Source organism: Kogia breviceps, chromosome 15 (genome assembly GCF_026419965.1).
Source record: "Kogia breviceps isolate mKogBre1 chromosome 15, mKogBre1 haplotype 1, whole genome shotgun sequence".
NCBI lineage: Eukaryota > Metazoa > Chordata > Mammalia > Artiodactyla > Physeteridae > Kogia > Kogia breviceps.
In genome coordinates this window covers 67,136,493-67,162,790 of record NC_081324.1, presented here as the reverse complement: position 1 = coordinate 67,162,790, position 26,298 = coordinate 67,136,493, and the positions used below count along the sequence as shown (strand labels likewise).

At 51.6% G+C, this 26,298-nt stretch overlaps 1 protein-coding gene across 2 annotated transcripts in view; it reads right to left on the bottom strand.

Moving 5' to 3' along the window:
• TBC1D10A (TBC1 domain family member 10A) overlaps positions 1–24,922 on the bottom strand; it is a 30,863-nt gene extending 5,941 nt beyond the window's left edge. The window contains exons 1-3 of one of the 2 annotated variants that reach the window (XM_059040901.2): positions 24,640–24,922; positions 5,012–5,111; positions 1,318–1,425 (exon numbers count right to left, since the gene is read on the bottom strand). In XM_059040901.2, coding sequence (XP_058896884.1) covers positions 1,318–1,425; positions 5,012–5,111; positions 24,640–24,848 — 417 coding nt within the window. In that variant the 5' untranslated portion in view covers positions 24,849–24,922. The remainder of the gene's footprint in view (positions 1–1,317; positions 1,426–5,011; positions 5,112–24,639) is intronic. The other variant, XM_067014801.1, reaches the window with a different exon arrangement.
• Between the last annotated feature and the right edge of the window lie 1,376 nt (positions 24,923–26,298).

Below are 26,298 nucleotides of genomic sequence, written 5' to 3'. Positions count from 1 at the left end.
CCTTCAAGACCCCACAGAGATGGTCAGTTCCTCTCTGGACGTACCACTCCCCAGACATGTAAAGCACACAGAACTCCGTGCTCCGCTGCTCACACAGGATGCGCTCACATCTGCTAACTGTGGAACCAGGAGGCTAACTGGGCCACCCAAGTCTTGGCTCTCATGCCTGTGCTCTGGCAGCCAAAGGTAAGCTATGGGCTTGGGGTGAGACTCCCACCCCTGAACCTCCCACTCTGCCCAGAATGCAGCCCCCTGAAATGGAAGAGATGGAAGACTCTGGAGTCCAGAGGCCGCCTGAGTGGGGCACAATGTTGGTGCTCTGTGGGACAGTCCAATCGCCCTGATTCAGGTCTGACCCCGGCCAGACACTCCACCAACCCCCGATTCCCCGGGGGCCAAGTGCTGCCAGCAAACAGCTCTCTCCTCCTCCAGGTCAATAGCGGAAACTCTAGGCTGCTCTGCCTACTCTTCTCAAGGAACAGGTTTGGCCGCACAGGAGTGTTCACTGAAGCATAAAGCATGTCAACAAAGAGCTGGTGGCCGGCAGCTCTGTCTCATTGCCTGTCACCAGCTCCAAGAGCCTGGGAGATACCCTGATGCCTGAGGCCAAGTCTGGCAGGTGAGCCGGGGCAACCCCAGGGAAGCCAAATGACTCCCCTAGTTCCCTAGAGGAGCAGGCCAGAGGAGCTGCCCAGCCCACGTGGGCCCCAAGAAGCCCCATGAATGGAGGGGGTGTTCTTCACACTGGCAATCATGGAGCCAGGGGGCAGCAGGAAGGGAAGGCATGGCTTCAAAGGGTAACCTCTCTGACCCTGACTGGCTTCTAAACTCTAAGGATACTGGTTTGGCTCTGCCATCCCTAGTGCAGACAAGCCCATAAGCAACACAGGTGAACCATGTCTAGCTGGCTTGGACAAGGCAGGAGAAAGAGTAGCGGATAGGAGGCCAAGAGGTGTTAGGGTTCTGTGGCCCTGCTGGGCAGGCCCCCAAAGGCCCAGAGCACAGGGCCCAAGGCAGTCTGGGAGGTGGCCCACTAAGTCCAAGAGAGCAAACCTGGGTGGTTGTCAAGAGGAAGCGCTGGAAGTGGGGGGTTTCAAATCTGTCCATCTCACTGAGGCCTTCTCAGGGCTGGAACCTCAGATGAGCAGAGCCCCCAGGAGTCACAGACTGACCAGGCCTGGCAGTCAGGCTCTTGACAAGTGATCTCATCAATCACTCATACTGCTGAGGTCCAGGTGAGCACACAGAGGATCACTGCCACGCAAAGGAAGTCAAGAGATGAGGAACGGAGGACAGGGTGAAGGAAGGGCAACTCACGTCAAACTTTCCAGGGTTCTGCTGCAGCTTCACCTTGCCTCCTGACAGGTATTGCCAAGCACGGCCCCGCAAAGAAGGTGGGATGCCCTTCTGGCACCGCAGACGGATCTGAAAGTCAAAAGGAGGGCTGTGCCTATGCATCCCGCTGGGCTGCTCCCCCAGAGGCTGTGTGCTAGCTCACCCCTTCTGCTGGTGCTTGTCAGGCCTTCAGTGAGCACATCAGCAAGAGCCGAAAAGGGGAGAAAAGAGGACTTCTCCCCTGTTGCTACAATACTGCAATCAGATATGCTGCCACCAGGTGATGGCAGAGTCCCCGTGTTCCCTGGTCCAGTGATAACACAGGTATTCTTTTTTTTTGTTTTTTTGACCACGCTGTGCAGCTTGTGGGATCTTAGTTTCCCGACTACCAGGGATTGAACCCGGGCCCTCCGCAGTGAGAGTGCAGAGTCCTAACCACTGGACCACCAGGGAAGTCCCCAACACAGGTATTCTTGAAGTCTACCACAGGATCATGAATCCCCATCACCATTTTCTGAATCAAAATGGAACCATACAAGTTAGAGGATCCCCATGGGATGTCACCAGGAAGGGATCTGCACAATGTGGAACACTGCTCAGCTACAGGGCGAGTAGCTCACAAGATGACCCAGAATGTGCCCAGATACATGGCCTGGGCACTTTCATGGGAGTGTTTAAGCAGCTGTGTGGCAGACACATCCAGCCTAGAGAAAAGACCTCAGCAGAATTCAGAAGGAAGATGGGAGCTGATCAAAATGGCTCCCTCTTTCTTTGGTCAAGAATCCCCTCTCTTCTGCTCTCCCTGACCCTAAACTCCCAGGATTACCAGACCACAGCCGAGGCAGCTGGCCTGGGTACAAGTCCTGATTCCAGCCCTTGCTAAATAAAATGGCATAGGCCTTCCCCACTACTCACAGCGCTGACCTTAGCCAATCACTTCTCATCAACAGTAAAATCAAAATGATAACATCTAGGATTCTATTAGAAGTGGGGTGGTGGCGGGCGGGGGAGGACATGCCTAGCCTGACACAGTCTGTATTCAATAAATGATGGCTTCATCTCCACCCCTCCAATCCCAGGAGGATGCCTGACACAGAAGCCCTGGGCCTCAGGCTCGCACCTAACTTCCTCTCACCTGGAAACCCCCTCAAAGAGTCCCATTGGAAGCTCTCAGAGGAGGGAGCACAGAAATCCTGGGCTTCCTGATGACCAGCACAAACAAGGCAAAACTTTCCAAGGGTCAGAGAGAGTCAAGAACCAGGAAGGAGACAGGCAGACAGGCTGAGGGCAATAGGGGAAGAGCAGAGTGGCTGGTCATAGGAGCCAAGTTGAGCTTCTGGGACTGCCTGCCAAGGCGGGAGAGGAAGGTAGCAGAAGGAAACTGCCCCAGACTCCACGAACAGTTTCCTGCTGCTGTGGGACAAGGGTCTCCTGAAGGAAGCCGCTTGGTCTGGGCAGGCTTTGGCAAAGGGAGGCAGTATGGCCCAGAGCCACAGGCCCTTTAGGCTCCCCTAGGGCCAAGCTCAGCTGGAGCCAGCCCCCACATATCACAGCCCTATCAGGCTTGGCCTGCCCCAGGGAAGCACAGGAATATCTTCAGTCCACTAAGTTCTCAAAGAGGCCGCACCCTCACCCAGGCCCAAGGCTGGGGAGGTGGGGATGGAGAGCCAGGAATACAGCCAGCCTTTCCCACTCTGGCCTCTGGAATCCCCCTCAGCACAGGGGTGCTGGGGATCATAATCTCCTCCTTAGGGAGGAGGCAAAGGTGGGGATCAGCAATGATAAAGCTAGAGACAGTGCTCAGCAAACAGAAAACACAAGGGATTATCATTATCTGAGGTAAGGCCTTGGGAAAGGAGAGCTCTGAAGACAATAGTGTGAAGCCACACCCAGCCTGCTGAACTCCAGGAGGGCAGGGCCAAACTTTGAGCAGAGCCCTACAGGGGAAGACAGAATTCTAGCTAGAGCCTGCCTCCCTGCAGGGCCTGGCCCCAGTCCTGGGGACTCAGGATAAGTGCAGTGGGTCTGGATCCACTTCCTGATGCAGGTGTTGTCCTTCCTGTGCCACAACTTCCTGACCACGGCGAAAGCCTAAGCCTGAGCAGTAAGGCAGGAAGAGCTCCCAGGGCCAGCATGGCAGGAGAGAAGCAGAGGGCTAGGGCCTCTGGGGAGGGTAGGGTGCAGCCTCCTGCAGTGGCCCCTGCTGGGCAGAAGTAGCCTTGGCCTCTAACCACAGTGCCAGGGAAGCAAAGGGGAAGAGGAAGTGATGTTGGCTGCTCTGCTGAGAGGAGCTCCCCAGGGCTCCCCTCTGGAATCCCCAACTGCGAGGGAGGCTGGGGTGAGAATTCCACAGCCATCTCCCTGCCAGCCACTAGTCACCACAGCAGACAGTGGAGAGGGAGCTGAAGCTCAGCATAAAAGCCTGAGGGCTGAGGAAGCAGGAAAACTGACCCCAGAGTCAGGCAGGAAGCAGTTGAAGAACAGCTGCCCTAAAAAAATATTTTTTTTTAAGTGAAAGTTTTTCTAATAAGCAAAAAATGAATGCCCCAAGGCCCACATAGAACAGCAAGAAAGAGCCCTGGCCTGGGTGCACCTTTCCTCCCATGGGCTCAGGGCTTTACAGTAGGAGTCTTGCAACAGGATTGTCATTCCCACTTGACCAGAGAAACTGGGGCTGAGAGGGTGAAGTGACTCACCCAAAGTCACACAGGCACGAAGAGAGGAAGGCCATGGGGCTGGGCCCAAGCCCTTATGTGACCTTTGGTCCTGGGCTTTCTGAGAAGCCCTGCAGCCAGCTGTGCCAGCCTGGAGACCAGCATGTCAGCAGACAACAGCAGGCCAGTGGGGTCACTGTGCACTGGGTACTTGTGCAGAGAGACCCGGCTGTGGGACTGTGGACAGGCCTCCGCTAGGCCAGGGAGACAGTAGACCCTGCTGAGGTAGACAAGAGTATCAACACATACATGTGGTGGGCAAGGATGTTCCTATAGGGTGATAGAGCTAGTGCCTAAATATAACCCACTAGAAAAGGACCACAGGGTATTTTCATTTTTATAAGACCATTAAACTGTGAGGTTACTTTTCTTTCTTTTTGCTTTGTCCAAGGGGCAAGAGGGAACTCATCAAATTAATCTAGAGGGTGAAGAAGGCCCCTTATTGTGGTGGTGAGGAGTGCAGGCACTAAAGTTAGAATGCCCGGGTTCAAACCTTGATTCTGTAACCATCCATAAAGTGCGGATACTACCACCACCAATCCTACTGGGGTGTTTTAAGGATTATCCAAGTCAAGTGCTCAGCACACTGCAAGTGTTTAACATACATTGGCTATTATTAGTATTATAAAGTCCTCCCTGATAGATGGTGAGCAGCAGTAAGGACTTCCCCCAGGAGAGCTGGAAGAAAGCTGCCTGACGGGCTTTTGGCTAAGAGCGGCTTTGAAGTTTGACTCCAGGACAAAGTTCTGTGAGAGTCTGAAGTCATCTGGGAGGACCAAGTGAAACCTGGGACCTGCCCTCCAGCCAGCTTCTGTCCCCATTTCCAAGGTGGCAGGTGGGGACACCTAAGGCAGCTGGTGGTTGGAGAAGCTCCTGCTCCTCCAAACTGATGCAACTCCTCCCTCTTCACTTCCTCCCCCAGCTGTGACTCTCAGCCTGAGGCCCAAGGCCAGGACCCTCACCTTTTTGTGCTTCTTGGCCATCCACTTGTCCCAGTTGTTGAGCATGTCCAGCCATTTGGACTCCCTCTGCCTCAGCACCTCCAGGGGGACTTCCTCTAGCCTGTGGAGCAGAGGGCAGGGCCTGTCAGAGGTGCCAAGAGAAGCAAAGGCCCTGGCTGAGGCCCCCTCCACCAGCCTGGTCGGTCTCCATTCCTCCCCCTGCCCTCCATCCCTGCAGTTCCCTTTGGAGCTGCTATAACTCATGGACATCCTAACACAGATGCGAGGGAATGCAACCCCCTCCCTGGAAGGCATAGGCTGGAGAGACACTAGGTTCAAGTGCTCACTCCCCCAGTGCATCAAGGGGCCAGGGGTCACCGTGCCTCTCTGGGGCAGAGGCCTGAATGCCTGCACCTGTGCACCACAGCAAAGCATTCCCATGCTGGGTCTGTCCCGATAAATAAGCCTCTTCATAGGGCCAGCATGCAAGGTTCAGAGCTGGACGAAAAAACTAGACAAACAAGTACAGAAATAACATGCTCACCTCTGCACTCTACAAAACTAGTTACTCATAGTTTCCCCAATTATGCCCTGGCCCTTTCCCACCTCTCAACTTTTGCTCATGCCAGTCCCTTTGCTGGAATGCTCTCTGAGTTGTCTCCACCTATCAAAATCCTAAATACACTTCAAAGCCCCATCAAATGCCACTTGTATTTGTACATCTACTAACTGTGCAGTTGTCACAGCTATGCAGGCATTGTTCTAGGGCCAGGGTATCTGGCCCTAGAAGCACTCCTAGAACTCCTGTGACAAAAACAAACTCCCAGCCCTCCTACTGGCCTCTGAATGCCCGCTAGAGCTGGTGGGGAAAACAGCTCAGCATGAAGACCCACGCCAGGCAGCACCAAAGCAGCTGAGGTAGGCTGAGGCGAAATCCCTGGCTTAGAGGGTGCCTCAAGTGAGTGAGCTTCTTCCAAGGAGTGAGACCCTGGAAATTCCTGAGTTCACGTAACTAAGGGGCAAAGAGAAGAAGGAGACTAGTGTTTGTAGGCCGCTTCCTTATTTAGCCTACAGAGCAATATTGGTAAGAAAACAACAACGAAAAAATATATACGTGTACTTCTCTACACACACATACACACTCTCTTAAAATTATTTTTAAAGTAGTGGATTATGGATCTTTTAAATTTCTTGTGTCTTTTTTTTTCAATTAAAAAAGTACTGGGGGGCTTCCCTGGTGGCGCAGTGGTTGAGAATCCGCCTGCCGATGCGGGAGACACGGGTTCGTGCCCTGGTCCGGGAAGATCCCACATGCCGCGGAGCAACTAAGCCCGTGAGCCATGGCCGCTGGGCCTGCGCGTCCGGAGCCTGTGCTCCGCAACGGGAGAGGCCACAACAGTGAGAGGCCCGCAAAAAAAAAAAAAAAAAAAAAAAAAAAAAAAAGTACTGGGAAAAAAAAAAAAAAGTACTGACATTATTGAGAGGCAAGATACCAAGGGAGGGTATATTGCTTAGAGTCAAACAGCAAATCAGTGGAAGAACCCAGACTCAAATCCAATTCAGATCCTAGCCAAGTGCCTGCACTCAGTGCTGCCTGACCTCCCAGGAAGAAGCTGCCTGACCTCCCAGGAAGGAGTTGAGGCACTCAGGCAGCTGGGAGGAGGCTCGCAGGAACAGGATATGGTGGGGCTAGAGTTTGGCCCAGGCCTTGATTCTCTGATTCTCTTTCTACCGGAAGGAAATGCACTGCTATAACTTTTACTGGTTGGAAGAGCAGAGGGAGGGGCCCTGGCAGAGCAAAGGCCCCCAGACACAAAAGGGCAGGTCCTCTTCTTAAGTGTTCTTTATCTGGAGAACTGCACAGGCCTGAGAGCAGCCTTGGAGCTGAACAGCCAAGGAGAGACAAGAGCCTTGGGCAAACTTGGCCCCCTCTACACAGGGACACAGGCTACTACCCTCTGGAACTGCTGACCCTCTCACCACCTACAGACAGAACCAGGGCACAAGGATACTCGCCTTCCTATCCCTCCCCATAGGAGAAAACCTGAGACCATACCTTTAGATCAGATAAATTACAAAGGAATGTAAATTATGCACGTCTCCGGGCAGCCCCCAAAACACCCAGGGAGGGGAAACCAAAGGCACAGCAACACAGGCCAGGTCCCCTCCCATCACCTACAAAGTGCTCACTTACACAAGTCAGGGGATGAGCTTTCTAGCTGACTAAACAAAAGGGGTACCCACACTGAGTCAACAGGAAGTGCTGGCAGTTATGGATGTGGATAATATCTGATCCAATCACTCCCTAGAGCAGATGAGAAAATGGAGGCTCATAAGAGGGCAAGGCTTTCGCCTGAGATTACCAGTTTCCAGAGAATTCCCATCTGATTAAATATACGCCCATTTGATACCTCAACCCTCCAGCCTGTCTTTATTGATAAGATCTGACAGCAGGGCCTCAGAGATGCCCATTCTCCCAACTACAAATACACAGGGGAACACGTTCAAGTTCTGTGTTCTTTTAAATGATTCCAGATAACAGCTTTGGTGGTTTCAAAGCCTCAACATCAAACCTCAAACCGGAATTTCAAATGGGTACAAAACAAACAACCATATTTCCTGGATTCTAAGACACTACTGATTTTAAACTACACCACTGATTTGGTAAGATCTGCTCAGAAACAAACAAAAAACCCACCACTGCTTTAAATGTACATGTCAATTGAAAGATCCATTTTGATTTTTAAAATCTTAAATTGGGAAAAATTTGAGGAAATATGGTCATTTGAGTGCCTTCTCCTCCAACAGTAGAGGAGTTTAACCCACCTGGAGAGGGTGGGAAGGAAGACACTGGAGGTCTGGAGGTCTGGTTGAACGGAGCACTCAGCACTTTACATGCTCTCTAACTACAGGTAAACTCTTTACATACAGGATGTGCGCCTGAAAAGCTGCAGGCTACCCATTTTAAAAAAAATCAGAAGGTTCACATCCCCTTCAGTCTGGTCAGTCAGGGTCTCAGAAGGCATCTGATCAGACTGCTGTCTAATATAGGAATCCCTTCTACAACAGTCCCTTGCCCTCTCTGAGGCTGTTTCCCTAAACGATTGGATGGCCTGCATTGTGAATTGACCCTCAAAAGATGCCCAGAAGGGAGCCGTGAGATGGAGTTGGGGTCTGGGTATCCCTGCAAATGGCATAATGGTGTAGAGGCCCTGAGGTGGCTTCCTCCTAACAGTGGGGGGAGAGCATGAGCCAGTTTCCAGTGACAGGGAAGCTGACCAAATGGGAGTTTAAGGAACCAAACAGGCCATGGGGGATGCTTCACGTCTGAGAGTTTCACTCACCCTTTCAGAAAACCTCTCTGTCCTTAAGGTGACCAGAAGGAGTCTCTGCAACCAAAAGAGCCTAATGAGAACAGTCTCTAGTGGCCCAGCCTCTGCTGGAACTCCTCCAGGGATGGAGCCTCATTATCTCTAGGTAAAGCCACCCTTACTGTTGAAGTTTTTACTGTTAAAACTTAATTCCCCCAAATTTTCCTGGTATCTTCTATCTATAATCTCTTCTAAGGCTGCACTATTCTCAGCCAGATCAGCCCCACACCAGGCACACACATACTTATCCCTTGTCACCCACCCATCCCTACCTGGAATGCCCTTTCCTCTCCCCTCTCTAAGTCACAGCAACACTTTCAGGGCCCAATATAATAATAAAAATGACAACTTCAACAATAACAGCAGCAATAGTAGTTACCATCTGTACATCATTTACTACTTACCAACATCTTCCAAAATACTTATATATATATCCATCTTCCAGAAGTAGAATCCAAGACTTAGTAAAGTTAAGTGCCTTGCTCAAGGTCATAAAGCTGCATTCAAACCCAGGCCTGCCTCACTCTACAGCCCAGGCTTCTGACTGTGTACTATACTCCTCTGCCTGCAAAGATCAAGCCCTTAGCTTCCACGCAGCCTCCATGCCTGCCCACATCTCAATGGCTGTCCTCCAACCTGAAGACCTTCATCCTGACCTAGAACACCATTTCTCAAAGTTTTTAAACTGAAACTCCCAGTAAGAAATACATTTTAGACTGAGACTACACACACACACACACACACACACACAAAATACATTTTATGAAACAATTTACTACTACATGTACTAATGCACCAGATATTTTCAGTTCAATTTTTATATTATTCTATTCTTTTTTAAAAATAAATTTATTTTATTTTTGGCTGTGTTGGGTCTTCGTTGCTGCAAGCGGGCTTTCTCTAGTTGCAGCGAGAGGGAGCTACTTTTCGTTGTGGTGCGCGGGCTTCTCATTGCGATGGCTTCTCTTGTTGTGGAGCATGGGCTCTAGGCACACGGGCTTCAGTAGTTGTGGCACGTGGGCTCAGTAGTTGTGGCTCACGGGCTCTAGAGCGCAGGCTCAGTAGTTGTGGTACACGGGTTCAGTTGCCCCGCGGCATGTGGGATCTTCCCGGACCAGGGCTTGAACCCGTGTCCCTCGCATTGGCAGATGGATTCTTAACCACAGCACTACCAGGAAAGCCCTACATTCTATTCTATTTCTTTTTTCTTCTTCTTTTAATGCTGGTCACAATCCCCTAAAATTGATTTCAGCACTAAATCACTAATGAATCAAGACATGGTCTGAAATGAGCATTTCATTACAACTTGATAGTATTGCTCAGCACTGTCCCTCCCCAACTGGACTGGGTCTTGCACTTCTGTAACTCCCACCATGTACCTCACAGGTGTTCAACAGATGCCTGCCTGGTTTTCTCCATGACATCATTATTTTCATCTGTATTGCCTTCAGGGCTACAAGCCACTGTTGCCTACAGCAATTTTATTTGTGCCCCTAATAGCCCATCGAGATCCTCATAGATTAATTACTATTTCAATTAGACTCATGAGAAACTTGACCCAATCAGAGAGATTGTATGACTTGGGCAAAGTCCAAAGCTATTAAGTGGCAAAACCAGGGCTTTCCTTTGCCATAGTGACTCATGTGCTGCTTCTCACTCCCCTGGGAAGGCTGTGAGGAAATCAGGACGCTCTCCAGGTGCCACTGTGGAGCTCTATCTCTGGCCCCGAAACCCCTGGAGACAGTCTAAACCCTCCTCTAGGGTTCTGACTGTCTCAGTAAGCGGCTTGCCCCTATGTAGCAATGCTCAGTGAGGCCAATATGCTGGATGGGCAGAGCTCGCAAGCACGCCCTCGGCCACCACCTCCTAAGGGAGAGAGGCACAGAGGAGACAGAAGTGGGCAGCCAGAGAGTGACTGAGCCCAGTCTGTCGGGCTCTCAGGCTGAGCTAGGCTTAGTCGTGCTGTGCCATGCCATGGCCCAAGGCAGCAGTGACACTCCATTGACACCAGGCTCTGCAGGTTCCCTAGCCTTCTCCCCAAACCCAGAAGCTGAAGACTGCCAAGAGCTCAGAGGAAGAAGACCAGTTCCCAAGGCTACCCAAGACCTGGGTTCTCTCCGCCTTGTCCTTCCAGCCACGTATCAATACTTTCCTCCCAAGCACACCTCAGCCCCTCCAGTTGGCAGACTCAGCCAAGTGTGGTGCCTCTGCCCATGACCCCTTTATTGAAAGGTGTCAGATAAACTTTGGTCCCAAGGAACCAGTGTAACCGCCTCCTCCAAGCCTCACTCTCTAAACCAGCCCAAGCAGAAGGCCCAAAGTCACAGACCTCAGGATTGATCCTCCTCATCTCAACCATCAGGAAGGCCAGGTGGAGTGTGGGAGAGAGTAAAAAGAGTGGGGACCTTGAAGCCAACCAACCTAGGTTTCCATTCCAGCTCCTCCAACTGGGAGACAGACCTCTAAGTCTCAACTTCATCTTCAAATGGGACCATACACATACTTCATACTTTATAAGGCTTAAATGAAGAATAGATGTGTATAAGGATGCAGCCTGGTGGGTGGCCGGCTAATGGTAGCTTTAGGTGACTGGTATTTGTAGCTTACCTAGCACTTTCACATCCCTTTTCTCATCTGACTGGTCCATACACACACGCAGCAGGGCACAATTATCCCCATTTTACCCATGAAGCAATTGAGGCCCCAAGCGATTAAGTCATTTACTCAATGACACATAGACTGTAACTCTTGGCTTCTGACCCAGCTCTGCCACTTTGTGACTACTCCACTCTCTGAGCTTCTTATTCCCCACCTGTAACATGGGGGCAATACCACCCCTTCAGAGGGCAGCAGTAAAGACCACATGAGACAGTAACAGCTGATACACTTCCAGCACTTGCTCTGTACTAGCTCTGCCAAGCACTACATAGGCACACAAGTCCCCAAGGAAGTAGTTTTTATTATCTCTACTTAATAGACAAGAAAACTAAAGCTTAGCACAGCTGGATAATCTGTCCAAGGTCACACAGCCTGGAAGTAGAGGCTGCCAACTGAGTACTAAACTATCCAATAAATATAAAGTGACCCACATGTAACAGGGCCTCAATACCTATTACATTCCCTTCTTTTTCCTTTATCACCCAGTAGAGAACCACTACCCCCTGTGCTGAGATGGCAAAAGTGAGCAAGATGAAAGTGCGGAAAATTGGGAAATGGATGTGCAATCACAGATCCAGGGACAACAAAGATGGGGGAGCTCCCCTCTCCCACCCAGAGCTGGAAAAAGAAGTGAGAATAAACAAAAGGCTCACCTACTTTGCACACCGAGTAACAACCTCTGGAGTTCATTAACCTAAGAGGTGGTAATGACTAAAGTATAAATAGCTCTTATGCCAGCTCCATAATAACCAATGACAGGAAACTGGAATCAAGAGAGGGTGGGTTGGTGGTGTGCAAATGGCCGATGGTCAGGGCTGGGAGGCCTGTGAGGTTACCTAAGGAGTCCACGCACTCCCCAGACAGCCAGGGAAGCCTAGAGATCAAAGGGTAAGTGATCTGCCCAAGGCGACGCTGTGAGTCAGGGTAGAAAAGGAAGATGGTCTGCAGCAGCCTGGTGCTCCCTCCTGCGGCCTGGCAACCCCTGGCTTGGAGGTAGGGCAGTGTCCAGGCTCCCTGTCTGGGTGAGACAGAGAGTCTGGTTTGCTTCACTCTCCCCCACTCCTGGTACAAGCTAGTTCCGGGCCTGCCTCCCTTTCTCATAAGGAATTCCCTGGTTTTGCTCCTTCCAGCCCTGGGTCAGTGCACAATGGTAAACAGGTTCTCTCCACCCTTCTCTGGCCTCAGTGCCATGGGCCTCTGCCCAACTCTCCACTCTGCACAGCCCCACCCTCCCCCCCATGTCAGAGGCAAGAAATGGTTCCTTTAAGCACCAGCCTTGCTGGCTCCAAAAAGCAAGGAATCCCCCTCCCCAACCCCCACTCAGCTAGGGAAAGGCACAGACCTTAGCAAAAACTCCCAGGGGAGCTCTCCCTGACAAATGCAGAGAGGTATGGAAACTATTCTCAACAGAAGACATCCCTTCCCCAACCCCCCACCCCTATGGGGCAGAGTACTTCTTGAAATTCCCCACCAGCAACTGGGTCCTCAGGTCACAATCTCACTGTGGGCACCTGGAGGCCCCCATGACTCAATTACAGCCCCCCTCACCCATCCTTACAAAACTGCTAAACTTTATTGATAGACCTTATCAAATTAGTCTTGACTCACTGCTTATCTCTGCCAAGACTCCTTCAAGGCTCCCTACTGCCCTCCTTCTTCAACAGAAACCTCAGGCCCTGGCTCCCAGGCCTTCCTATTCCCTCTACATGTCCTTCTTTTTTCCCAGCCCTATTTCTAGATGGCCCTCTCTCTGAGCTGCCCTCTCCCACCCCTCCCCCAACTCTAATTCAGTCCCACTCATCTTCTGAGGCCTCCTTCAGAATACCCTCTCATCTATACAAAGCCTTTCCTAACCACTCCAGGAGCAGAACACAATCAGCACCTCATTACATTCCATACACATCTCTCCAGAGCCTGTGTTCCAGGCCCTGAATCTACAAAGTTGAATAAAATGTAGTCCCTGCCTTTGGGGAGGTCAATCTGGCAGAGGAGACAGATGGGTGAGTAAATAACTAGCACACACAGAGGTGCTATCACAGAAAAACTAGAAGGGCAGAAGGTGCTAGAGACTGCAAGAAGCCCTCAGGGTTGGGGTGGAGGAGTTAGGGAAAGCTTTAAAGGGGAGCTGACTTTTGAGATGGTCCTTGAAGGGTGACAGGAAGTGGCCAGAGTGAGAAAGGGGAAAGAGCACATCAGGCAGAAGAGCCAGTATGAGAAAGCACAAGTGAATGGAAAAGGGCCTGGCTTGTTTGGGGAATGTGAGCAGTCCAGTGGAGCAAGTCTGGCTCCTCCGCTCGACTGTCCACTCCGCTGAGGCAGCATTCCACGAGAAGGTGTGCTCCTGGGGGACAGAGGCTCTGCCAATCACACTCTCCACAGTGTGTCCTGGCCCTAGAACAGAGCCTAGTACCTAGCTGGTGCTCAATAAATGTGTGTTGACAGATTCATTTGCTTTGTGACCTCAGGCACTCTGAGTTTCAGTTTTCTCCCCACTGAGATGGGAATACTATCCTCTACCTTGAGATCAGATGGGAAAAGCACAAGCACAGAAAGTGCTTCATAAAGGGCACTCCCTCTGTGGCCTGATACCAGCTCTGGATCTTCTTTGAAGCCCAGCACAGGGCTGAGCCCAGATGTGCTTGATGATGGCCCTTTACAATATTATAATTCTATATTCAATTAACATAATTGAATGTTTGTTATAACACTTACCAGGTACTTGCTATGGACCAGACATGGTGCTCAACACTTAAATTATTTCATTTAATCCTGACAACAAGCACATGAAATAGGTCCTCTAATTATCACCTCCCCCCACTTCTGCAGATGAAGAAACTCAGGTTTTCAGCAAGCCAGTAACTATCCAATGTCCAGGGTGAGCAGAGGACAGCTCTGGGAGGTATACTCAGGCCCTGCTCTTCTGCTCTGTCACTCAACTCTGGCACTGACTGCTATCCACTAGGCTGGGTGAGCACAAGCCTTGCTCCCAGGGAGCTTGGAACTTAGTGACCTCAGAGCCATATACTGTGTGATGCCTGGCAAGTCACTTTATCACTCTGGGATTTGGTGTCTACCTTTGTAAAATGGAGATTATGATGATAATAACTATATTTCAGAGTTAAATGAGGTGGTATTGGTGAAAGCATGGTCCACCATGCAAGCTCTTCTGTGAAATGGCATTACCATGTGACTATGCTGGGAGGTTGGAAGGGGTCACTCAGAGGCAGGACAGGAAGCCCAGAATGAAAGTCTACAAGGAACACAGGAGGGTGGTGGTAATTATGAAGCAAACTCTTACTCCTTCCCCAAGTGACTGCCACTACCCAAGAGGGCAGAGGCCCCAGGCAGCCCTACAGTTGCATGCTTTGAATTGAATCTTTCAGGAGACCCACTTTTGTTCTCACTTCTGCTTTTTGTGTGTGTGTGTGGTACGCGGGCCTCTCACTGTTGTGGCCTCTCCTGTTGCAGAGCACAGGCTCCGGATGCGCAGGCTCAGCGGCCATGGCTCACGGGCCCAGCTGCTCCGCGGCATGTGGGATCTTCCTGGACCGGGGCACAAACCCATGTCCCCTGCATCGGCAGGTGGACTCTCAACCACTGTGCCACCAGGGAAGCCCCTCACTTCTGCTTTATCTTCACAGACCAAGGAGTAGATCAGGCCCTCGCATCAGGGTCCTCAAATTCAGGGTCACCTGAGGGCTCTGTTCCAAATGACTCAATGAGGAACTGATTGGGGGATTCCCAACCTGCCCTGGCAGGACAGAAAGCTTCAGACCACAAGCTGAGTGGGATTGGCTCCCGTTTTACCCCCAAGGCCCAAGGGTCGGTAGGCAGAGCACATGAGGGAGGTCTGGATCTTCACACCCACGCTGCCTTGTTCTCTCACCATTATGCCAAAAGCCAGAAGTAAACCTTAGAGGATAATTCACACTCAAATTATAAGAGCCACGATGTACCACTGAACTCTTACTTTGTGGCATAAACTGCGCTGGGTGCTTTACCAACATTTCCTCCCTTAATACTCATAACCATAACTGGCATGGGGCCAGTTCCCTCTCCCAATGCCACCACCTGGCCCATTTACAGACTCAGAGAGGTCACATGGCTAGGAAGTGACAGAGCCAGGGCTTGAAGTCAGGTCTGCTGGTGTCTTGAACCCAGGATCTCCCAGGTCCAAATTTAGTTTCTCCTTTTTTGTGAAACCAGAGAGGAAAGGGAAATATACAGCATCCTCCAAAAGAGGCTGGCTAGGAAAGATGGCTTCTGGACACACAGAAGAGGAGGAACAAGAGTTTTCCATACTATGTTCCTGGGGCCCTTACTACCCAGCTGCTCCTGCCTTATCTTGGGGTATATGTGAGGGGCTGTGTGGAGACCTGGGACAGGAAGTGCGCCATCCATTATAACAACTCAACAACAAAAATAACTTGAGAAGCCTACTAGGAAAAGTGTAGACACCTGGGGCTGGACTGAAAGTCCTAAGGCTGGGACAGGAAGAGGGAGGACAGGCCACATAGTGACAACAAAAGCTTTGGTAAGATGGAAAATTGGGAAGGAGGAACCCTGACTTCTACGCACAATTCCATTACTCGTTCAGCTTAGGTTTCCTTATCTGTAAACAGGGCAAAATAAAACTTACCCTACTGACTTCCCATTGCTCCTGTAAGGATTACTGCAAGGCAATGAGAAAGAAAGCACTTTGCAGAACAAAGAGCTAGACAAATCAAAGCATTCTTTGATTTGACTGCACTCCCAAAGATATAAGGGCCACTGGTCTGACAAAAGAGGTCCTCTCATAAGAGGAACAGAGCATGCTGGAAGCATTGGCCTTTTGGGCTGTGCCCTGACAACCCCTTGCACTTGTGTTGTACCTGATAAAAAACTTCTCAAAGCCCTTTTCATATACTCCAAGGTCAGTCTCAGAATGTTAGAAGCAGAAGACATCTTCAACGTCACCCATTAAAACTATCTTAGTTTATATGCAGAGGAAACTGAGGTTTAGAAAGATTAAGCAACTTTCTCAAGATCGCAGAGCTAGTTAGGGGCCCAGGGAAGCCCAGGACTCAGGTCTCCTGATCCCTGTTCAGCAGTATTTGTTTACACATGCTCCTAATCCAGTTATCTCATTTGATCCTCACAATCCTTTTGTACACAGACCACACCTTTATCTACTGTTGAATGTCTGACTTCCCAGCTAGGCTCTAGGTTTTGGGAGGGCAGGACCAAGTCCCCAGAGCCTAGCACGTGGCTGCAGATGTAGTATGTGCTGGATGAAAAGCAGGGAGCATTAGCCCCATGGTCAGGTGAGAGGACGTGCTTAAGTCACACACCACTAGGGGCAGTGGTGGAGCCAGCACTGGCACCTTGACCCCTGGGTTCAGAACCCTTTCCCATATTAGCCTAAATCCACATATCCAGCCAGAATCATCTCTGAGAAATGGCTGGTGGTGCCCCGAAGGGCTGAGGGGTTCACTTTCTCATAGGCACTGGACTTGCTTCCATCTCCCAGCTGAGGCACCAGCTCCAGGAACAGAATAAAGGTGAGATGAGGTCAGCCCTCAGCTGCCATCTGCCTCCCCTTGATCAGCGTAGGCTGTGCCTAAAAGCCCCAAACCTACCCTGCCCAGCTACATACTGCCCTAACGTAGGCTTTCCATGCCCTCAGGCCTTACTCCTCTCTCCTTGGAGAGGAGTCTAGCCCTTCTTGCAGCCTTCCTTGCCATCCAATATGTTTACTGGGCAGAGACCTCAAAGCTCAGTTCCACTCACCCCACCCCCTCCCAACCAGGCCAAACCCACTCTCCTACTGGAGAGAGACAAAGAAACCCTTGATGTGCCCTGAGCGTGCCAGCCATGCCAGGCACCTTGGGGAGCCCAGGGCTATGACAAAGCAGAGTCAGCAGCAGCCCACTGTCCGCTTCAAAAGAAGGCCACAGATGGTCTTCCTTCCCTGTGGTCAGAAGGCCCCGGAATGGCTAGGGCCACTTCAGCTTGGCCAAAGCCTTCCCAGTTCCCCTCAGTCCACACGGCCAATCAGGCACCAAGTCCTACTTGCTGACCTCTTCATCCTCATAGCTCCAAGACTCTTCCAGGCCTCTCTACAGCCCTTTTGGGCTGTCCCAACCTCTCCCAACTGCTCTCACTGCCTGTGGTCCAGCTCCTCTTTATGCCATCTTCCATGCCAGCACCAGACTGACCTTAATGAAACACAGGAGGCCTCGTCTGACATTCAAGGCTAGTCACAGTCTGCCCAACCTACTTTGCTACCCTCCCCTTGATCACGTCATCCTCCCGCCTCCCATTCTTCTTGTCACCTCCGGGAACACCACATTTCTCAAACAGCTGCCTTCTGGGGGGACTCTGCACACGGGTCCCCTCCCATACAACAGAATGGCCTTCCTTGCTCTTTCTCAGGCCTGGATCAAAGGCCACTTCTTTTCTCTGGGCTCCTATGGATGGAGCTTGCTGCTTCTTCTTCCTATATATTCCCAGAGCAACCACATGCCTCCATTACAGGCTTTCTTGCTCAATATTGTAATGATTTGGTTGTGCTTCTATTTTCCAACCAGTCTGTGAATGCTTTGAGGGCAACAAGACACAGATGTCTTGATCAACTCTGTATCCTTAGTCCCAGTCACAGAGGCTGGTAGAGTAGGGGCTTAATAAATGTTTGATAAATAAACTCACTGCTAAGATGGATAAACTGGTGAAAGTAAAGCCTTGGCTTTCTCTCCCAGGCTCCTGAGTCTGCTGCCTACTTCCCTACATGAAGAGCAGAGAAGAGGTAAGCCGTGCCAGCCTCTGAGGAACTGGACAGAGCATGGAATAGAGTAGGGTGGGGTGGGATAGAGAAGGGAAAGAGAAAGATGAGAAAAGGAAAGCCTAAGTTGGCAGCTTCCCTAAAATCCTGGAAAGGGGGCTTCTAAGCAGGTCAAGCATCAGGAGAGTTGGTTTGCCAGTAGAGCAGCCAGGAGTTTTCTCCCTGCCAGGGTCTCCCTCCCTGGGCTCAGGATAGCAGCAATTTGCCGGGGCAGACAAACCAGCTAAAGGAGGCCACTTCCCTGTCAGGTGTGCTGCCAGCAGGATAAAGAGAATGATCAGCTAGGACACTGATAAAGGGTGGATGACGACTGGGTTCTGCTCTGGTGGGCAATGCATCCTGGCCTGAGGTTCAACTGGCTTGGAGTGAGGAAGAGAATGGGCAGGTCCACGTAGCTGTGGTAGCAATGGGCTGAGAGTCAGAAGATCTGGGATCCCTCCCAAATCTGGCTCCACTGTTAACTAACTGCAAGGCTTCTCCAAGCCTCAGATTTCTCACCTGTACGGGGTACATAATCCCTGCCTTACCTACAAAGACACACTTCTTCCAAAAGGCACACACTGGATATCAAAGTCAGATGGTCATTACGCAGTATTTTGGGGTCAAGAGCAGTGTAGACTCTGGCCTATGGGAGGGCTAGAACAGGCCTGATCTGGCCAGGCTTCCAGGGCCTCCCCAAGGATCTTCACTGGGTCTTTCTCTGGCCTGGTTGGCCATGGACTTCGACTGTACTGAGAGACCTGCCTAGCCTTCCACACTGGGATGGGGAGGTAGCCAGATTCCTGCTAACTGCTGCTCTGGGTGTGGGGGCATCAGGGACTGGTGAGCACCTGGCACCCCGCCTGCTTCCACCTTAGCAAGGTTTAGTCACTGAATTCAGTGTTGAGAAACAGGTTCTAGTCCCAGTTCTTCCATTTACCAGCTGGCAAGCCTTGGGCGCTTTCTTCTTAGAACTTCAGTGTACTCATCTACAAAATGGGATAACCACCCCTCTCAGGGGAATGTAAGGGTTCACCATGGGTTAGGGTTCACTCCTGCCCACAGTGGATGGACCTCATGATGCTCATCATCACAGCCAGAGATGGAAAGTAGGAAATGAAAAGACAGGACCGCTAGCTACTCCAGTCTCTATGAGGAGGTAGAACATTCATTGCGCATTCATTGACAACACCTATGGTGTTGTCAGGCTCTTTTCAAACATCAGCTCATTTAAACCTTACAAGAACCCTGCAAAGTCAGTATTATCATAACCATTTCACAGTGAGAAACTGAGGCTCATAAAAGTGAAGCAATATGTCCAAGGTCACACAAACAGCCAGACTCCAGAGCTTAGGTGAGGAGGGAGCACAGAGCACCTTCTTTTCCCACTGCAGTGTAAACAGATTGCAAGGCTGAACCAGAGCCAGGCCTCACTGGCCCCCTGAAGGTCCTGTTTCAGACCCAGATGCTGGGAGGACAAAACATCAAGCAGGTCCCACCGCTTTATCTCTTTCCCACAGCTTAGGATTTCCTAGCAGGCGGACACACAGGCACCTTCCCAGGGCAGCAGCTGGTGTGCTGGCTCCCTCCTTCACCAAGTCAAGTCTTGTCTGAGGCCCTAGAACACCCACAGGGCTACCAAACCGGATTTTCCTTTGAAACTGGAGGAAGAGAAGGAGGAGAGAAAATGAAGGATCTGTGGCCCAGAGTCATAGACCGGGGCTCCACATATGCAGCTGTCTCTTTCCAGATGGACTACCCAGGGACCACTCCACTGCCAGCTCCACGCTCTCCTGGGAACTGTAATAGCTCAAGAAAAGAGGATGTTCTGAACTTACAAACTGGAGAAGGTGGTGGAAAAGAGGGGAGGCAGGCCCTGGCCTGTCAGGAGGGCCCTGGCCCAACAATAACTGGCACAGACCAAACTATCAGGATGTCAATTAAGCCAGTTCTAAGATTTCCAAAGTCATAGGGCTGCCATAGTTGGCTATAAGTAGTGGAGGGCCCAGGGGACAGGGGAACTGAATCAGCAAAAGACAATATTGCTGTTCCAGATGTTTCTCCCTGGGCCCAGTTCAGATCCCTCTCTCCCCTAACAGGAAGCCAACACCCACGGGACCCCAGAGAGCATAGCTCCTCACCTTATCTGGCCTGAAGCACTGAGCAGACTGAAGCTGGGTGGGAAACTCCAGCTTCAGGAGGCCAGTCCTGGCAATCACATAGGAAAAGGAAAGAAAGGTCAGGGATCCACCCCTCTCAGGCCATCTTGCTCAGGCCAGAGACCTGGTATCCAACTGATATCCTTCTTTCCCTTCCTGACCAAGTCCTCTATGCTGCAGAAGGGACCCCCCCCACCAAACAGGTCTGCTCTTCCTAGCCCGAAGTGATAGGAATGGTAACATCACATCACTCCTCCCACCCTTCCCTGCTGAGGATACTTCTTTCTCCTCCTCTAGTCTTTCCTGGGCTTCAACAACCAGCTCAGCTGCCAGCCAAGCCAAAAGAACTAATGCTGCCAGCACTCCTGTCTGTGCCCATGCCACCACAGGGTCCTTCACTGGCTGGCTGCTTTCTTGCCTCTCCCCACTCACTGGCTACTGCTCAAGGGCAGGCAGGGACCATCGTGGGCCCAGCAAAGGTTCCCTGTAGAGTAGGCTCAAAAGACAGACAAGGTGGGACTTCCCTGGTAGCACAGTGGTTAAGAATCCACCTGCCAATGCAGGGGACACGGGTTCGAGCCCTGGTTGGGGAAGATCCCACATGCCGCGGAGCAACTAAGCCCACAAGCCACAACTACTGAGCCTGCACTCTAGAGCCCACAAGCCACAACTACTGAGCCTGCATGCTGCAACTACTGAAGCCTGCATGCCCTAGAGCCCCGTGCTCCAGACAAGAGAAGCTACCGCAATGAGAAGCCCACACATGACAACAAAGAGTAGCCCCACCCGGCTCACCATAACTAGAGAGAGCCCACAGGCAGCAACGAAGACCAAACACAGCCAAAAAAAAAAAAGAAAAAAAAAAAAAAAGACAAGGTGAAATAGAAGAGGCCTAGGGCTGGGAATCAGGAGTTCTGGGTTTAATCCCTGGCTTTGCTCCTAATTGACTGAAGAGGTGAGGTTAATCACTTCTCTTAGGCCTCAGTTTACCTATCCATATAAGGATGGCCATCTCTAAGCTCACTTTCAGCTTCCTGATTTGAAATGTGTGCCGGTAAATATCACTCAATAAATATTAATTGAGCATTTACTTCTCTGCAGGCCTGAGGAAAAAGTGAATGAGCCTGGTTCCAGGGAATTCCCTGGCGGTCCAGTAGTTAGGACTCCACACTTTCACTGCTGAGGGCCTGGATTCAATCCCTGGTCAGGAAACTAAGATCCAACAAGCCGCAGCTCCCCCTCGCACACACACACAAAAAAGCCTGGTTCCAGTCCTGAAGCTCGTCAGTCTAATGAAGTGGTAATGACAACACAGCCTTATCCTTGCTGGGTCATCCCTGTTAGCCTCCCACACTGCTTCGGGAGTCAAAAATGCTGACCTAAGCCAGGGAAGGTGAGGGCAGACAGGTTCTTCTAGGAACCTTGTATTCTACCTGTCCAGCACTCGATTTACTGCTGGGGCCATATGCCATATTAATGGGTGGTAAAGGCAGTGGAAACGGTCCTGACTGGGGAGTCAGAAACCCTGGGTTCAAGTCTGCTTCTGACACTAATGTGCTGTGTGATGTTTCTTTTTTTTTTTCTTTTTAAAATTTATTCATTTTTGGCTGCGTTGGGTCCTCATTGCTGTGTGTGGGCTTTCTCTAGTTGTGGCGAGCGGGGGCTACTCTTCATTTCAGTGCGCAGGCTTCTCATTGCGGTGGCTTCTCTTGTCGCGTGCGGAGCACGGGCTCTAGGTGCACAAGCTTCAGTAGTTGTGGCACGTGGGCTCAGTAGTTGTGACTTGCAGGCCCTAGAGCACAGGCTCAGTAGTTGTGGCACATGGGCTTAGTTGCTCCACGGCACGTGGGATGTTCCTGGACCAGGGCTCAAACCCGTGTCCCCTGCATTGGCAGGCGAATTCTTTTTTTTTTTTTTCTGTGGTACGCAGGCCTCTCACTGTTGTGGCCTCTCCCATTGCGGAGCACAGGCTCCAGACGCACAGGCTCAGCGGCCATGGCTCACAGGCCCAGCCGCTCCACGGCATGTGGGATCTTCCCGGACCGGGGCACGAACCTGTGTCCCCTGCATCAGCAGGCGGATTCTCAACCACTGTGCCACCAGGGAAGCCCGGCAGGCGAATTCTTAACCTCTGCGCCACCAGGGAACCCCTGTGCTGTGTGATCTTAAGCAAGTTATTCTCTTCTCTGGACCTCAGTTTCCTCATCTGTATAATAAGTTAGGGTTAAGCTGGTCAAACTCGTAAGATCCCTTCCAGCGTTAACAGTCTATGATTTTATGATCTACTCATGCCAGGTACCTAGCAGTCACCTGAGTGGGGTAGCTTCTGATCTGCTTTCTTCCCCCATCCCCCTAACCCCTGGCAACTGCCAAAACTGATTGTCTTGAAACAACCTTTGGCCCAGGATGGCTGAAACAGACCTTTAATCTGGAGCCAGAGTCCCTGCCATCTCCACTGCATCCATCAGTGCTAATGTTTCACTTCTCTGGTATAGCACATGGTCTCCTAGCCCTCAACCACGAGACTGGGTTCAGGGCAGTCACCCTGAAACTGCCCATAACTTCCTCTTTTATGGTCTTGAGCAGGGACTTACTTTTGGCTTTTTTTGAACCACAATATAAACTATACAGGGAACATCCAAGCTTTCAGACACCAGAGATTTTAGGTTGATCAACAGGGTCAAGAAAGTGAGGCAGGGAGAGAGGGAAGGACGTGGAATCCCACCTCAGCCCCAGCGCTACAGACACCAATGATGCAGACGATGTCATTGGTTTGCGGTTGGAGGGTGGGAAAGACAGATGTCTGGCTGCTTGGCTGGGGACTACAGCCAAAGGGAGGTGCTTCCACTGGGGCCTCTCTGTCCACAAATACCAGAGGTACGCCCTCATTTTCTCATCAATTTGCAGACCCTTAGAAGGAAAAGAAAGGAAACAACATTTTCCTGGGCCACTACTTGAGCCAGGCATTACGCTAGGCACCTTCAAATACTTGATCTTATTTAATCCCCACAGTAATCTTGGGAGTAGGTATTACTGTTTCCCTTTACAGTGAGTAAGCAGGCTCAGAGATTCAGGAACTTGCCCAAGGTCACAAAGCCAGCAAGAGTGATTTCTTCCTAAACCTGGCCTTTTTCCACTATATCACACTGCTCTGTACCCTGATACCTGTTTAACTGCCTGATAAGCATGGAGTAGGAATTCTTATCTCCCAGAATTCACCAGCAAATCTGAGCTCTTCCTTCCAAGCACCCACAAATGCAACTGGGAACTCCTTTCCCACTTTTCTAGACTTCATGCCTCCCAGGACCCTGATCCCTGGTGTCTGCTCTTCAATTCACACAAGCTAATCCCTGGGGAACTGTGACAAAGCTGCAAGTCAGGGTGAAGGATCAGAATAAGGGGTGCTCTCTGAGTCCTGGACTGGACTAGCCTTAGCTTGCTGTGAGCAAGTGGGAAGAGGCTGGAGGAGACAGATCCAGTGGGTAAAAGAGAACTCTCCTTAGGGGAGGGGCCTGCATTTCTCTCCAACTCTCCAAAGGAGGAGGAGGCCTGGTGAATGTGAGGCTTTGGGACTGCGGAAAATCCCAGAAGGGACCTTTATGGGGTGTGGGGTGGGGATCTTACAGATGGTTAAGGCTCTTCCATAAGTCATAAGAGAGCCTGACAGGACAGCTGGGATGGGAAGTGGGGTCTGGAGTCCATCTTTCCTAAGGGCATCACCAACCCATACATATGATCTCTGTGAGGACTGGACTCAGGGAGTTCTATGGGGGCAGAATGTGGCTGCTCAGTTTACCCTGCTTGGAGGGAAGGTGCTGCTCCACTGCCTCACATTGCTCTGCCTGCCAGCTGGGTGCCTGGGTGTGGGGGATCTGGGTGTGCTATGAGCAGGGACCCTGCTGTCTCCTTGCCTGCCCCACAGACTGCATTTGGAGAGGGGGTGCATGCTTCCACAGCATACACAGAGACAGCTGACAGTCTGTCCTGGAGGTGAGGTACCATCATCCTGTGGGTACTGGGAAGGGGCAGTGCCTGCCCACCTGTTGCTGGTGACAGGGAGAAACCTGCCTCTGAGGGGGGAGATGGGGGCACTCTCTGACACTTCCATGAGGGGGACTGTCTGTCCCAAGGTGGTAGGGAGCTGACCAATGTCAATTCATCCAGAGGTCCGTGTGTCTTGAGGTGAGGGTTAGTCTGGCCCGGAGTGCGGTGGGGGCAGGGCAGCCCGTCCCTCTGAAGTCTGCCTAAGGTGTCCCCCTGAAGTGGGGGTAGTGGGGTGCTGACACAAGGGCTGTGGGTCTCGTGGGAGGCTGGGTATGGAGAATAGCGGCCTGCTGGGGGAGGGGCGGCCACCTGTGAGCCTGTCAGGGGCCGGCTGAGTCAGCCAGCCCTAAGGCGAGGGTGGCAGCGCTGGGGTTGGGACAGGTATCTGTCGACCAGCCCGCACTGGTGAGGAGAGCCCTGTCGGCCCTTCCTAGGGGTGGGTCAGTCCGGCTGCGGGGGAGGTGGGGGTGGGGCAAGGGAGACAAGGGGTCGGTTGTTCCTGGTTGGAAGGGAGACGTGTCTGTCCTTTCTGAGAGCGGTTCTGTCCGCGTCGAGGACCCCCCGCGGGTCCCGCCCCCGGCCGCCGGCCCCTCGGCTCCGAGCCCCGGAGATACTCACGCTCCCTCAGCGCCCTGCGAGCCCACGATGAAGCCGAACTTGTCGATGCGGCGCTCGGCAAAGCCGTTGGCCTCTGAATCGGAGCCCAAAGAGCTGAGTTCGTCGGCGGCTGCGGCGTCGGGGCCCGGGGCCAAGCTCTCCCGGGTCCCCGACAGGCTCCCCGCGGCTGCAGGCGCGCGCGGCCCGTTCTCTCCGCGGCTCTTCGCCATCCCGGCCGCGCCCGCCGCCTCAGCCTCAGCGGCCACCTCAGCCACCTCAGCCGCCCGACCTCCGCCGACGCCGCCGACGCCCCGCCCACGAGCCGCACCCATTGGTCGCCACAAAGAAGGGGGCGGAGCCCTAGGCCTTCCCTGGCACCTCCTCCCCCCCCATGCCCAATGGGTGCCGCAGACCCCGGGACCCGCCCACCTCCCCCAGGCTGGCGCCAACAGGCCCGACGTGAGGGGGCGGGGCAGCCGTCACCCGAAGCCCTCCCCCCTGGGCTGCCAATCACTAGAACTCACCTGAAAAAGCTTCTCGGGCCTTTCCGGGTTAGCCCAGGCCTGGCCCGACACCTGCCGAACCGCCCAGGCCGAGACCGAGGGCGCCCTCTGGGAATTCCGTCTCTGCCTCCTGAACCCCCACACTCCTCGCGAGACCCTAAGGACGCGGGTGGGGATTGTTCTCCCATTCATTTATGAGGAGCTCTGAGGAGACGCGGGATGGGTCCGAGGACACGCCCAGGGACACTCCGCGGCTTAAAGACCTAGGCTGAGCTAGAAGTTCAGCAGCCCCTTCCTTCACCCTACTGTTTCTGGGGCTTTAGAGAGGCCTAATTAGTAAGATTAATGACCAACGACTATTGAGCTACTCGCTGCCCCGAGTTCTACCTACTTTCTCTTCTAATTTTTATTTTTCCAACAGCTTTATTGAGATATAATTAACATACCATAAAAATCGCCCGTTTAAAGTGTATAATTGTTTTAAGCATATTTATAGTTGTGCAACCATCCCCGTTATCTAGTTTTGGAACATTTTCATCACCCCAAAAAGAAATTCCTATCCTTACCAGTCACTCCTCATCCTTCCTCCCCCAGTCCCTGGCATAGTTTTGCTTTTTCTGGACATTTCATATAAATGGAGTCATACAGTATTTGGCCTTTGTGTCTGGCTTCTTTCACCTCGCATGTTTTCAAAGTTCATCCATGTTGTAGCATGTATCAGTACCTCCATTCCTTTTGGGGGCCAAAAACCATTCCATTGTATGGACTTATCACAGTTTCATCCATTAACCTGTAGATGGACATTTGGGCTGTTTCCACCTTGTGGTGATTGTAAATAGTGCTGCTATAAACATTTGGGTAGAAGCTTTCGTGTGGACATTTATTTTCATTTCTCTTGGGTAAATAGCTAGGAGTGGGAATTGCTGGGTCTTTAACCTTTTCAGGAACTGGCAAGCTGTTTTCCAAATTGGTCACACCATCTCTTATAATCTTTTAGCAAGGAGGTAGATACTATTTTTAGTCCCATTTTACAATTAAAGAAACTGAGGTGCAGGGAAGTGATGTCAGCTGCCTGAAGTCCCAGAACTAGCTTGTGGCAGAGCCAGGATTTGAACCTAGCTCTTACCAACATTTTCTATTGGGAAGCATGGGCCAATTGTATCTATATAGACTTAGC